Here is a 14619-nt window from a genome sequence, read left to right as displayed (position 1 = left end):
CCAGCCCAGGACAGCCTGGATCGTCTCTGGATGAGGTCTATGCCACACGGAGCTGGGAGCTGGGAGCTGGGACCGGAGTGGAGCAGAGCCCAGCCTGAGCGGCGTGGACCATCCAGACCAGAAGCCGGGCGGAGGGGGCCCTAGCACCCTGAATATGTGAGCTGCGGCAGTTACCAGACCCCTAGACCCACAAACACCAAAGACCACAGAGAAGGTTAGTGGGAAAAGCTGCGGGAGTGGAAGGAATTCTTGGTTCGGCTTCCGGCCCGGGGGCGAGCGGAGGTGGGGCAGCTACAGCTGTTGTTACTTCCGGCTCCAGGCCCACCTGGTGGGAGGAATTAAGTGGCGGATCAGAGCAGGAGTGCAACAGCCTGCTGAAGATCTAAGCCCAGTCTGAACTGGGGGTCCTTGGGCAAGGAGTAGTGCGGGTCTGACAGAGCTGGCACCTCCCCCTCAAACATGGAACATAGAACTCGTTAGTCTACAAGCAGTCATACCCCACTGAAAAACTCAAGGGTCAAGTTAGTTGGTTGGGAATATGGCCAGGCAGCAAAAACATGCCCAGATTCAGTCTCAGACTTTGCATTCTTTCTTTGGTGACAAAGAAGACCAAAACATACAGCTTAAAGAAGACAACAAAGTCATAGAGCCTACAACAAAAGCCTACAAGAAAAACATGAACTGGCCCCAGGCCATAGAAGAACTCAAAAAGGATTTGGAAAAGCAAGTTAGAGAAGTAGAGCAAAAATTGGGAAGAGAAATGAGAAGGATGCGAAAAAACCATGAAAAACAAGTCAATGACTTGCTAAAGGAGACCCAAAAAAATATTGAAAAATACACTGAAGAAAACAACACCTTAAAAAACAGACTAACTCAAATGGCAAAAGAGCTCCAAAAAGCCAATGAGGAGAAGAATGCCTTGAAAGGCAGAATTAGCCAAATGGAAAAGGAGGTCCAAAAGACCACTGAAGAAAATACTACTTTAAAAATTAGATTGGAGCAAGTGGAAGCTAGTGACTTTATGAGAAATCAGGATATCATAAAACAGAACCAAAGGAATGAAAAAATGGAAGACAATGTGAAATATCTCATTGGAAAAACCACTGACCTGGAAAATAGATCCAGGAGAGATAATTTAAAAATTATTGGACTACCTGAAATCCATGATCAAAAAAAGAGCCTAGATACGATCTTTCAAGAAATTATCAAGGAGAACTGCCCTGATATTCTAGAGCCACAGGGCAAAATAGAAATTGAAAGAATCCATCGATTGCCTCCTGAAAAAGATCCCAAAAAGAAATCTCCTAGGAATATTGTCGCCAAATTCCAGAGCTCCCAGATCAAGGAGAAAATACTGCAAGCAGCCAGAAAGAAACAATTTGAGTATTGTGGAAACCCAATCAGAATAATCTAAGATCTGGCAGCTTCTACATTAAGAGATCAAAGGGCTTGGAATGCGATATTCCGGAGGTCCATGGAGCTAGGATTAAAACCTAGAATCACCTACCCAGCAAAACTGAGTATCATGCTCCAAGGCAAAATATGGATTTTCAATAAAATAGAGGACTTTCAAGCTTTCACAGTGAAAAGAGCAGAACTGAATAGAAAATTTGACTTTCAAACACAAGAATCAAGAGAAGCATGAAAAGGTAATCAAGAAATGGAAATTGCAAGGGACTTACTAAAGTTGAACTGTTTTGTTTACATTCCTACATGGAAAGATGATGTGTATGATTCATGAGACCTCAGTATTAGGGTAGTTGAGGGGAATATGTATCTGTGTGTATATATATATATATATATACATATATATATGTATGTATGTATGTATGTATATGTATATATATGTTTATGTATATATAAGTGAATGTGTATTTATGTATATATCTATGTATATATGTATGTATGTGTGTGTGTGTGTATATGTGTGTTTTTATATATGTATGTATATATACATATATGCATATATATATGTAAAAGAGAGAGAGCAGACACAGGGTGAGTTGAAGATGAAGGGAAGATATCTAAAAGAAATAAAATAAAATTAAGGGATGAGAGAGCAACATACTGAGAGAGGGAGATAGGGAGAGATAGAATGGGGTGGATTATCTCGCATAAAGGTGGCAAGAGGAAGCAGTTCTGTGGGAGGAGGGGAGAGGGCAGGTGAGGGGGGAATGAGTGAACCTTGCTCCCATCAGATCTGGCCTGAGGGGGAATACCATACATACTCAGTTGGGTATCTTACCCCACAGGAAAGAAGAGGGAGGAAGATAAAAGAAAACAAAAGGGGGGGGATGATGGAGGGGAGGGCAGATGGAGGTGGAGGTAATCAAAACAAACACTTTGGAAAGGGGACAGGGTCAAGGGAGAAAATTCAATAAAGCGGGATGGGTTGGGAAGGAGCAAAATGTAGTTAGCCTTTCACAACATGAGTATTGCGGAAGGGTCATACATAATGATACACGTGTGGCCTAGGTTGAATTGCTCGACTTCTTAGGGAGGGTGGGTGGGAAGGGAAGAGGGGAGAGAATTTGGAACTCAAAGTTTTAAAATCAGATGTTCAAAAACAAAAAAAGTTTTTGTATGCAACTAAAAAATAAGATACACAGGAAATGGGGCGTAGAAATTTATCTTGCCCTACAAGAAAGGAAGGGAAAAGGGGATGAGAGGGGAGGGGGGTGATAGAGCGGAGGACTGACTGGGGAACAGGGCAACCAGAATATAAGCCATCTTGGTGTGGGGGGGGAGGGTAGAAATGGGGAGAAAATTTGTAATTCAAACTGTTGTGAAAATCAATGCTGAAAACCAAATATGTTAAATAAATAAATTTAAATTTAAAAAAAAATAATGTGACAATAACTGTACTTACCTCTGAGGTTTGTTATGAGGATAAAAGAAAATTATATGTGTAAATTACTTATCATAGAATCTGGCACATATTAAGTACTATATAAATGCTTATTTCACTAAAAAAGATATTTATTCTTGTCATATTTATCATTTATTAACCAATTGTAATTGTTTAATAATTTACATCGTGACATAATTTTCCTTACATAATGTAATTATAAAACACATAATGTATAGGACACTATAAAATGTACAATTATATAATAATAATAATAGTAATGATAATACCAATAATGATAATGATACCACTATTAATACTAGTAATTTTTCTTCTTCTTGTCCTACTACTATTACTACTACTATCATGAAGTCAACTACTATAAGTACCTCTATGACAACTACTACTAATATTAGCTGTAGGATAGAACACTTGTCTTTGAATCCTGGCAGAATTCCAGAATATTTTTATTTAGTTTTGTTTTTGCTATAAATCAAGGCTTGATTTATTGTTTTCTTGATTGTCTGGGAAGAAAAAAATCATCTAGAAATAAAGTGATGGTTACAATAAAGTGATAATAATGCAGACTAAATTTAGGAGAGTGTCATGGGTACTGATTTCTTGGGGAGAGCTGCTGCCTTCTGGAGGTATGCCTTTTTCTGGACTGCACTCTACTCCCATTCCAGTGAGACAGACCTTTCCTGCTCATCTTCTAAGTGGTCATATAGTTTCCCACACTCCTTTTTTGGTTCTCCCACTTCAGAATTTATTTTGAGACATTATTTTAATGTTGTTTTGAGGGTAGGTCAGATAATCCCCTGCCTTTACTCTTTCAGCTTGGTTCTGTTCCTAATTCTATTTTAAGGTGATATTTCCTTTATTATATTTTGTGCCACTTTTACCAAGCTGTTTTTCTTGTACCACACTCAATTCTTTCCCTAAGTTTTCCTCCACCACTCTCATGTTTCTTTAACTTTTTCAAGAATTCTTCTTATGGGTGTGTCTAATTTGAATTTTCATTTGAGGCTTTGTTTGTTGCTGTTCCGATATTGCTATTTTCTTTGGAGCTTGTGTCTTGAACTTTTCTGCCACCATAGAACCTTTTTCCAGTCAGGATTTTTTTTGTTGTTGTTCTTTACTCATTTTCCCAGAATATTTTTGATTTTGAACTCTACCTTAAAACTGGACTGTGGTCTTGGGGTGGGTATGTGAGGCTCTGTCTCAAGTATTAGTCCTTTATGGACAGTTTTTTTAAAAGAGTTTGTCCTGTGCTTCCACATGTCATTGGTGCTTCTAAGGTACTCTCCAGGGAGAAGACCAGTGACTGCTCCCTTTGTCTGGGATGTGGTCTTTACCCAGGAAGCAATTCTGCTCTTCTTTAATTGCAAGAAGAAACACTACCTCTCTGCCTTGGAACTGTGACCACGTACCCTGCTCCTGTACAGCCTCAAGGACTAGTGCTCCTCTCTCCCTTGGAAAGTCTGTTGGCGGATTTGCTGAAGCTGCTGCTGCAGCTGCTGTTTCAGCTGCCTCCAATGCCCACTGCTTTTATTTCATTATATCCAATCTGGTTTAGGTCCCAAAAGGTGTCACAGACCTCTCCTTAGAACCTTATAAGCTGTCTAGGCCTGAGAAAATGCCTCATCATGAGCTTTTAGTGGTTATCCTGCTCCATAATTTGATTTGAGGCATGTTTGGAGGAGAACACAGAGAATTCAGCTGGGTTGCTGACTCTAAACTAAACATCTTGGGTCTGCCTGGTAAATAATTTTAATGAGCTAAATTCAATGACTTTTATTTAGGCAGGATATTTAAGGATTATCCACTGTACTCCTTTTCCTTTTTTCTTCATTAGTTTGGACTTTATCTGTGATGCTCATTTACAGGGCACAGTAAATGTTCCCAGAAATATTTCCTACTTTTCTCTTCAAAATTCTTTTTATTCCTTCCTGTCAAATGTACTGATCTATTCTTTGCTGTTGTCTCTTTATATCTCTCTCAAAGGGATCACAACATTTTTTCTCTACAAATGACTCATTAATTGATTGACTGTCCACTCTTATAAAATTTACAAAGTACACTTTTTCTCAATATGGCCCAAGTTTTTGGAAACTGCCCCATTTTCCAGAAATTCTGGAATTCTCAATGTTTTTGTACTTACATGTACATTTATACACACACACATGCAAGAGTGAGCACAAATACACTCACATATATAGTTTAGCCAGGTATGAAGTTTGGTACTGAACTAGGATCATGTGATTTTTCCTATATATTGTATTTGCTTTACTTATTTACTGATCTGGATTAGAGAATTTGTGCAATACAAATTGGCTTTTTTATATGAGCTTCAGATTCATTTTTACTACAAGTCCAAACTTGCCTGTTATTCAAATTATCAGTTTTACCTTATGCAAGCTATCCTATCCCATAAGATGAATGTGACATCATTTTTGCATATGTTATTTGTAGAAGTTGTTGTAGGTCTTCATAAAACTGTTGGTTTCTTTGATATACGTGGTAGAAGCATAGACTTGTATCATTAGGATGTTGAGTGGTTTGCCATAGTTTCCAATAGATATTATTCTGTCATTGTTGAGATGATCCCCTAGTGCTGCTTTTTCTCATTCTTTTTTTTAATCTTTTTTTTATTTGAGGGGGGAAGGCAGGGCAATTGGCATTAAGTGACTTGCCCAATGTCACACAGCTGATAAGTGTGTCAGGTGTCTGAGTCCGGATTTGAACTGAGGTCCTCCTGATTCCAGGGCCAGTGCTCTACTCACTGTGCCATCTAGCTACCCCAATATGTCTCACTCTTTTACTGGCTATAAGGTCGACTGCATTTATTCTAAGAGATTCTTGGCCACGGTAGCATAGTGATAATTACCTGAATCAAGCGTTACTAACAAAGATCTGTGTAGTTGAAGCTATGATTTTCCAGTAACAATGAACAGCAGAGGATGATATGAATAGATAGTGTCATGGAAACCATGATCATTTATTTGAACAGTCTTTGATTTATAGTGGAGGATAGAAGGTCCAGGCATGCCATGGTGCCTGGGATCAGGAAGAGTTGGAGAGGACTCAACAATTGAACCACAAACATGTATTATTATTGTTGGCCTGTTAGATTCTTTCCTATCCCCCAATCTTACCGTAACATTTCTTAGTGAGAAGAATGTGACCTCTTCTGTTTGCATCTTCCTCATTCTACATTTTCAATGTCTCTGGGAACTTTTCTTGAATATTTTCCATTGAACAGGGACATAGGGATCCTATCTATTCAAAAAACAAATTCCAGCTTTCATTTAAACCTCTACTTCTCAGATCTTCCTCATACTGCATTAATGTTTTTTTTACAATTTATCATTATCTAATTTCTTTCACAATTCCTTCCACTGAAATTACTCTCCTACTTATTTATTTTTCACCATTGAATTTTACAAAATATTTGGTCACTTTATCATTTTTATTTGCTCTTCATTCTTTACCTTGCATTGTATCACCATGAATGTCAATTTTTTTCTTTATTTTTAGTTTAGCAGCCACTTTAGACACATCAGACTTTTTTTTATGAAATAGATGTTAATAAAAAAGTAATATTCCTCCTAAAAACAATCCATCAATACACATTTCCTAAGCACCCAGTGTCTGCTAGGAAATGTGCTAAATTCTGGGGATGCAAAGAAAGGCAAAAAGCGTTCCAATTTGTTAGAATCTCATAATCTAATGTGGAAGAAATGGCAACCCTCTGCATGAAGAAGGACTGAGTTCCCTGTGACCATAGGTTTAAAAAAAGATCTTGGAATGCAAGACCTCAGAGTTATTTGGAAGAAATTCCTAAGTTAGTGAAAGGAGGATGAAATCATTTTTGCGGCAAGTTCAATACCTATGACACATAATTGTATACCGGTTTTGTTATTCCTCCATCGTCCATGGTTTGCTATGGAAAAGGAGAATAAGATTGTAGAGATCTAAGAGGAGCACAAGAAGAATTTGAAGGAAAGAGAGAATGATAACTTTAGGAAGCTCCAAATTCAGAGACTATTTTGTGTTGAGAGTCGAGTTTAGGACATAGGCATCAATCCATCTTTCCCTGTGGATTAACAAATTCCCATCCTTGCCTCCAGCTCCATCACTTCCTGAAGTGCATCCATCCTTTCAATAGTGCCAGTGATGTGTCATGTGGGGATGGAACCGGGATGGCTGCTGAGACATATGACATTCTGAATTTTAAATTTTCACGTAATCACATAGACACACTGGTGAAAGTCGGCAAAGTGATGCCTCATGGTCAGGGACTCAGCATTAATGAAGAAGACATAGATTGGCCAGACGATTTCCGTCAGGTAAGGGACCAGTGAATAATATCTACTTCATAACTTTGCCTGTTTAGAGTCCTAGAAACTGTTGGTTCTTCATTGGCTCCTCAAAGACATTGGAAATGACTGTGACAGAATGCGAACATCCACTTACTCTTCTTTTTGCTTTGAGTAAGATACAGCTCCAATTTCCGTTTTTCTCCCCAGTACTACTTTCAAATTCTTTCCAGCTAGGTTACAAATGAGCTGGATCCTTCATGCTAAGTGAACCTTGAAATATCCCAGATCAAGTGGTGAAGTTTGAAGAAGAAGAATAGGGTGTAGAGTGGAGAATTATTTTTCCCCAAAGAGACCTATTCCACTAAAAACTATCCAATATATGAAATTCTACAGATAAATAAATGATTTATCTCAAGTTTGCATCCACAAGAAGGACAATGGCTTTTAGAGATTCCTTATTTAAATGTTCTGGTTATGTTTTCTGCTGACGTCAAATATATGCACCTATGCAGTTTCATGTGTCTGTGTAATTTGATGAACCCTGCCTCACCCTTCACGGTCCCCAGAGGCCCCAAATGTCAGTCCAAGAATAATATCTGCCAAACCAATTTTATGATTCTTACTTAGGTTCAATCAAGATGAACTGTTTAATTAGTTAATAATAGTATATACTCTCTAAAGTTATGATTTGCTGAAATATTTGTGATATTTTATGAAAACACAAAAATCAGGACTTCTCAGGGAAAATGATAGAAATATTTCCCCATATGTGGTCAAATTATTTCAGCATTACCTGTTCAAAATGGAGTGCAGTTTAAAAATATACTAGAACTCTGAGGGGAAAATGTGCCAGAAGGTGTTAAAGTTAAAAGAACAAACCAAGGATCTTGATTATGCCTCCTGGAGAATCTGTACAGGCTCTTTGGGGAAAAGATGATCTAGACTGGAAGATGGAAACATAGGAAGGAAGTCTCCACTGAGAAGCAGATCATGCTTGCCTTGCAGAATTACAAATATATTATTCTAAATGTCTTTCATAGGAGAGATCTGAAATTGTCATCTCAGTGCATCTATCTTTCAGCAGCTATTCTTACAGTAACATTTTCTCCCTTTCTGTGGTGGAAACCCAGACTCCAACTTCCATATGCAGTCGGAGTTGTGGCCCTGGATTAAAAAAGACAGTCCGTGAGAGCCAGCCCATCTGCTGCTTTGATTGTACTCCCTGTCCTGAAGGGATGTTTTCTAATGAGACAGGTGGGTTCCTAAAGATAAACAGTCCTCCCAAGTAATGGACGTTGTTCTTTTTTCTCTTTTGAATCTTAAACTGAAGTGACTTTTACTTACCAAAATAAGATCTTCTGAGTTAAAATAATTCTCCAATTATTAAGTCTCTTTCAGGCAATATCCTTTCTGTTCATTCCTGTAATTATCATGAGAAAGCCCTGCTTCAAGATACCAAAAACCTATCCAAGAAGAACCCACCAGTATATTACCACTGCTGGAATTCAAAATCCTTCCCCACTCTTATCACTAAATTATAAATTTCCCCACTCCTGCAGGAAAACATAATCGAAAACTTAATCCTAAACTTCCCCAATGCTAAGGGAAATATTAATAATCCAAATTTAAAAATCTAAACCTTACCTAAGCATAGTTGAATCTGCATTGACAGTAGTCATCTGGCCTCTGGAAGTAGTCTTCAAGAAAACATCCCTTGGTGCAAACCAAAATTAATCAGACTACTCTAGGGAGTTTTTTTCAAAGGCTATTTTCCTGGGGGCTGGAGTCCTCAGTCAACCAAGCTTGGTTCACAAAAACTTTTAGAACAATCTGACACCCCCACTCCATCCTTCTGCCTTTGAGGCCCAATATCAAAGCTGACTAGGCCTGATCCTTATTTGTCATGTAGTTTGCATGCATTGCTCAGTAAATCAATGTGTTCAAAAACTTGGACTTTGGGTTTTTTGGTCTGTTCGTCTTTCACAGAATGCAATGACCTATCTCTATTTGTTTACTTTTTTTCTCCCCATTCATGTATTACAGTCACTCCTCAATTCTGCCTCATGGAATCCCTGAATTTTTATTTGCATTCTTATTATACCGTTACAGTTAAGAGAGGAGGGTACACTATTTCACCAGTTATTTAAGTTCTTAGCTATTTCTTTAAGGAGCTCTTCATAGTTGAGTCAATACTGGGATTTTCATTAGTCACATAGATTTTCTTATGTTTTATGCACCTTTGCAGTTATTTGGAATGGGATTTCCATTCCTATTTAAAGGTCTTGGATTTTTCATTATATAAAAATATGGTTGTTTAAGGGGTTATTTATTTATTTTATTTTGTGAAATGAATTTTATCCATGTGATTAGATTTTTTTTTGGTTCCCGATATTTTAAATTTCAGGTCATTTTTTCTAATGTTGAACTATTCTTGTATCTCTACTATAAATACAACTTACAGAAGATGATTAGTATCTTGGATGAATCACTGTAGAATATTTGACCAGAGTTCGTTCAAAATTTCTGAATAGGTATTTATTAATAATATTAAAAATATTGCCTGTGTTTTATGCTTCTCTACTTAGAGTACTGGGCTTTATTTGCCTCATGAAATGTATCTGGTAATAGCCATTCTAACTTCTTGAGAATAATGATTGTAGTATTTGTACTAATTCTTTTTTTAAAGGTTTCCAAACTCCTCCTGTGGATCCATCAGAATCAAGAGTTGCCCCCTGTTTGTTTGGTTCCTTTACAATTGGTTCAATTTCTTCATCTGATATTGGATTATTTAAGACATTTATTTGATCTTTTGTGTATTTATTTTCTTTTTGGATTTTTATTTATTTAATATTTTTAATTTTCAGGATTGCTTTTCACAAGAGTTTGAATTACAACTTTTCTCACCATTTCTACACTCCTTCCATTCTGAGACAGCATATATTCTCATTGCCCCATTCCCAGTCAGCCCTCCCTTCTGTCACCCCAATCCTCCCATCCCCTTTTCCCTTACTTTCTTGTAGGGCAAGATAGATTTCTGTGCCCCATTGCCTTTGTATCTTATTTCCTAGTTGCATGCAAAAGCTTTCTTTTGAACATCTGTTTTTACAACTTTGAGTTCCAAATTCTCTCCCCTCTTCCCTTCCCAGCTACCTTCCATAAGAAGGCAAGCAATTCCACATAGGCCAAATGCATTTCATTATGTAAAACCCATCCACATTACTCACGTTGTGAAATACTAACTATATTTTGCTCCTTCCTATCCTACCACCCTTTATTCAATTTTCTCCCTTGACCCTGTCCCTTTTCAAAAGTGTTTCTTTTTGATTACCTCCTCTCTCTATCTGCCCTCCCTTCTATCATCCCCCCCCCTTTTTTATCTCCCTCCTCCTTCTTTCCTGTGGAGTAAGATACCCAATTGAATATGTATGTTATTCCCTCCTCAGGTCAATTCTGATGAGAAAAAGATTCGCTCATTCCCCCTCACCTGCCCCCTCTTCCCTTCCTACAGAACTGCTTTTTCTTGCCACTTTTATGCAAGGTAATTTACCCCATTCTGTCTGTTCCTTTCTCTCTCTCAATATAGTCCTCTCCCATCCCTTAATTTGATTTTATTTTTTAGCTACCATAACTTCATATTCAATTCACCCTGTGCCCTCTGTCTGCAAGCAGCCAGAAAGAAACAATTTGAGTATTGTGGAAACACAATCAGTATAACACAAGATCTAACAGCTTCTACATTAAGGGTTTGAAGGGCTTAAAATATGATATTCTGGAGGTCAAAGTAGCTAGGATTAAAACCAAGAATCACCTACCCAGCAAAACTGAGTATAATACTCCATGGCAAAATAAGTATTTTCAATAAAATAGAGGACATTCAAGCTTTCTCAATGAAAAGACGAGAGCTGAATAGAGAATTTGACTTTCAAACACAAGAATCAAGAGAAACATGAAAAGGTAAACAAGAAAGAGAAATCATAAGGGACTTACTGAAGTTGAGCTGTTTCTTTACATTCCTACATGCAAAGATGATGTGTGTAATTCATGAGACACTTCTCACCATTAGGGTGGGAATATACATTCATATAGACAGAGGCAACAGGGTGAGTTGAATATGAAGGGATGATATAAATTAAATTAAGGGGTGAGAGAGGATTATATTGAGAGAGGGAGAAAGGGAGAAATAGAATGGGGTAAATTATGTCACATAAAAGTGGCAAGAAAATGCAGCTCTGTTGAAAGGGAAAAGAGGACAGGTGAGGGGGAATGAGTGAAATCTTGCTCTCATCGGATTTGACTTGAGGAGGGAATAACACACACTCAATGGGGTATCTTATCCCACAGGAAAGTAGGGGCAAGGGGATAAAAAAGGAGGGATGACAGAAGGGAGGGCAGGTGGGGAGGAGGTAATCAAAAGCAAACAGTTTTGAAAAGGGACAGGGTTAAGGGAGAAAATTGACTAAAGGGGGTCGGGATAGGATAGAGGGAAATATAGTTAGTCTTTTAAAACATGAATGTTATGGAAGTGTTTTACATAATGATAGATGTGTAGCTTATATTGAATTGCTTGCCTTCTTAGGGAGGGTGGATGGGAAGGGAAAAGGGGGGAGAATTTGGAACTCAAAGTTTTAAAAGCAGATGCTCAAAAACAACGTTGCTTTTGCATGCAACTGGAAAATAAGATATGAAGGCCATGGGGCATAGAAATCTATCTTACCCTACAAGAAAGTAAGGGGAAAGGGGGTGGGGAGTAGTGGGGTGACAGAAGGAAGGGCTGATTGGGGAACAGGGCAATCAGAATATATGCTATCTTGGGATGGGTGGAGGGTAGAAATGGGGAGAAACTTTGTATCTCAAAGTGTTGTGGAAAACAATGCTGAAAACTTAAATATATATACATATATATATATATATATATATATTAAATAATAAAACATGGAATTCAATAAATAAATAAATGAATACCTAAAAAAAGAATTGTTGTTCTAACTTCAAATGAGGAATTCAAAATGAGACTGAGCTTGGTGTGGAAAAACTAAATCTGTGCTTTGTTGGAAACAGAATACCATCATCTCTATGAGATATGCTATAATTCTTTTCTTTTATTTTATTGGCACACAGATTCAGAGCAGTGTCTGCAGTGTCCTGAACATCAGTACCCAAGCAAGAAGAGGGATAGATGCCTAGATAAAACTGTGACCTTCCTGGCCTATGAAGAACCTCTTGGAATGACTCTGGCCTCTGCTGCTTTCTGTTTCTCACTCCTCACTGCTCTGGTCCTTGGAGTCTTTGTGAAGCACAGAGATACTCCCCTAGTCAAAGCCAATAACCGCAGTCTCAGCTATACTATTTTGGTGTCCCTCATCCTCTGCTTCCTCTGTTCCTTGCTTTTCATTGGTCGTCCTAACACTACCACCTGCCTCCTGCGACAAACCATATTTGCAGTTGTGTTTACAGTGGCCATTGGCTCCATTTTAGCTAAAACTGTCACTGTGCTTCTAGCCTTCAGGACCTTAAATCCAGGAAGTCAGCTCAGGAGGTGGCTGAGCTCCACAGCATCTTATTCTCTCATTTTAATCTGTACTCTAATCCAAATGTGTCTCTGTGGCATCTGGCTTGGGACCTATCCCCCATTCCTGGAGATGGACATGCATGCAGAGCCTGCCTTCATTGTCATTCAGTGTAATGAGGGCTCCATCCTTATCTTCTACTGTGTCCTGGGCTACATGGCCTTGCTGGCCTTGGGGAGCTTCACCATGGCTTTCTTGGCCAGGAATCTGCCAGACACGTTCAATGAAGCCAAGTTCCTCACATTCAGCATGCTTGTATTCTGCAGTGTCTGGATAGCCTTTCTGCCCACATATCAGAGCACCAAGGGCAAGGCCATGGTAGCCATGGAAGTCTTTTGCATCTTGACCTCCAGTGCTGGGATTCTCACTTGCATCTTTGCTCCCAAGTGCTATGTGATTCTTCTGAGGTCAGAGAGAAATACCTTAGAGTTACTGAAAAAGAAAGCTAAACCCTGTTCCTCATCAATCACAGTGAAGTAGCTCCTTGCTTCCTATATCTTAAGGACATATTTGAAATGTATCTAGTTTATGCACCTTCCAAGTTCTGTTAATATCATCCTTTCTTCTTCATTTGAATCTAATAGCATTTCGAAAGCAGTTTTACTGCTTGATTTCTGAATAGAAATAAAATTAGATTAACCGTTGTTTTGAAATAGCTTATGAATAACAGACACTTAATATATAATTATGATTTAAAACGAGTGGAAAAAAAATGAATGAATTTAAAGATATGAGAACCTGGTTTCCCATATAATCTTTGGTAAGTCCATCCATCATTCTGAGTCATCTATTTCTTATTTAATAAATTGGAATTATAATTTTCCTGAGTTTACGTATCTGAGTTACATCGGTCATTACATTTATCAAATATAATTGGATGAATTGGATGAAAATCTCCTCCATGAGAGGAGATTTGTTAGAAAGTGTTTAAGACCTAATCAATTTGCTGGTTATGGTGATTTGTCACAAGTGAACATGTACAGAAAAGTTATTGTGACTGTCATTCCATTCCAATTTTATAACTTAAAGTTGTGGTCTGCTTGAGAAAATTTTTCCAAACCTTTAACGACCCCTTTTTAGCAATGATACCTTGGATATATCAGTAGTTCAGTGTCATAAGACATAAGACAAATGAGAAAGCATTCATGCCTTAGTATCTGTTCTCTGTTTTTCAGGAATCTGCTTCAAACTGGATATTTTTTGAAATTATATTATATTATTTATTTATTTGTTTGTTTGTTTGTTTTTGAGGGGCTGGAGCAGAATTTAGTATGCCTCAGGCAAATTTTTAAATTTGAGGAGCAGCAATCATAGTCTTAGACAAAGCAACAGGAAAAATAGGCATGGTTAAACGAGACAAGCAGGGAAACTTCATTATACTTAAAGGCACCATAGATATTAAAATACATCAATACCTCATATATATGTACCAAATAGTATAGCATCAAAATACTTAAAGGGAAAATTATTTAAATTACAGGGAGAAATAGATAGCACATAAGATAGTTGGAGACTTCAACGTACCCCTTTCAGACCAAAAAAAAACCAATAACAAAAACTTTTACATAACAGAAATAAATAAAATGAAGTTAAGGACCTGAACAGTTAGATATGATAAACCTCTGGTGACTGCTGAATGGGAACATAAAGGAACATACATATTTCTCCACTATGTACGACACCTATATAAAAATCGGCTGCATTCTATGGCATAAAAATCTCGTAACAATGCAGACAAACAGAAATAATAGACATCTTTTACTGACCACAATGCAATAAAAATTATAATCAGTCAAGGGCATTTAAAAGAAAAGAATAGAAACTAATAATTTAATCCTACAGAACTGGTGGATCAAATAACAAATCACTGAAACAATAAATA

The 14619-nt window shown here is 37.7% G+C and overlaps 1 protein-coding gene across 1 annotated transcript in view; it reads left to right on the top strand.

Moving 5' to 3' along the window:
• LOC118855091 (vomeronasal type-2 receptor 26-like) overlaps window positions 1-13217 on the top strand; it is a 42027-nt gene extending 28810 nt beyond the window's left edge. Inside the window, exons 4-6 of the mRNA XM_036765210.1 lie at window positions 6979-7197; window positions 8301-8424; window positions 12289-13217. Of these exons, the coding sequence (XP_036621105.1) occupies window positions 6979-7197; window positions 8301-8424; window positions 12289-13217 (1272 nt within the window). The remainder of the gene's footprint in view (window positions 1-6978; window positions 7198-8300; window positions 8425-12288) is intronic.
• Window positions 13218-14619: the final 1402 nt, after the last annotated feature.

This window comes from Trichosurus vulpecula, chromosome 6 (genome assembly GCF_011100635.1).
Source record: "Trichosurus vulpecula isolate mTriVul1 chromosome 6, mTriVul1.pri, whole genome shotgun sequence".
Lineage (NCBI taxonomy): Eukaryota > Metazoa > Chordata > Mammalia > Diprotodontia > Phalangeridae > Trichosurus > Trichosurus vulpecula.
Note: the sequence above shows the minus strand (reverse complement) of the source record. Positions and strands in the feature narration are given on the sequence as shown.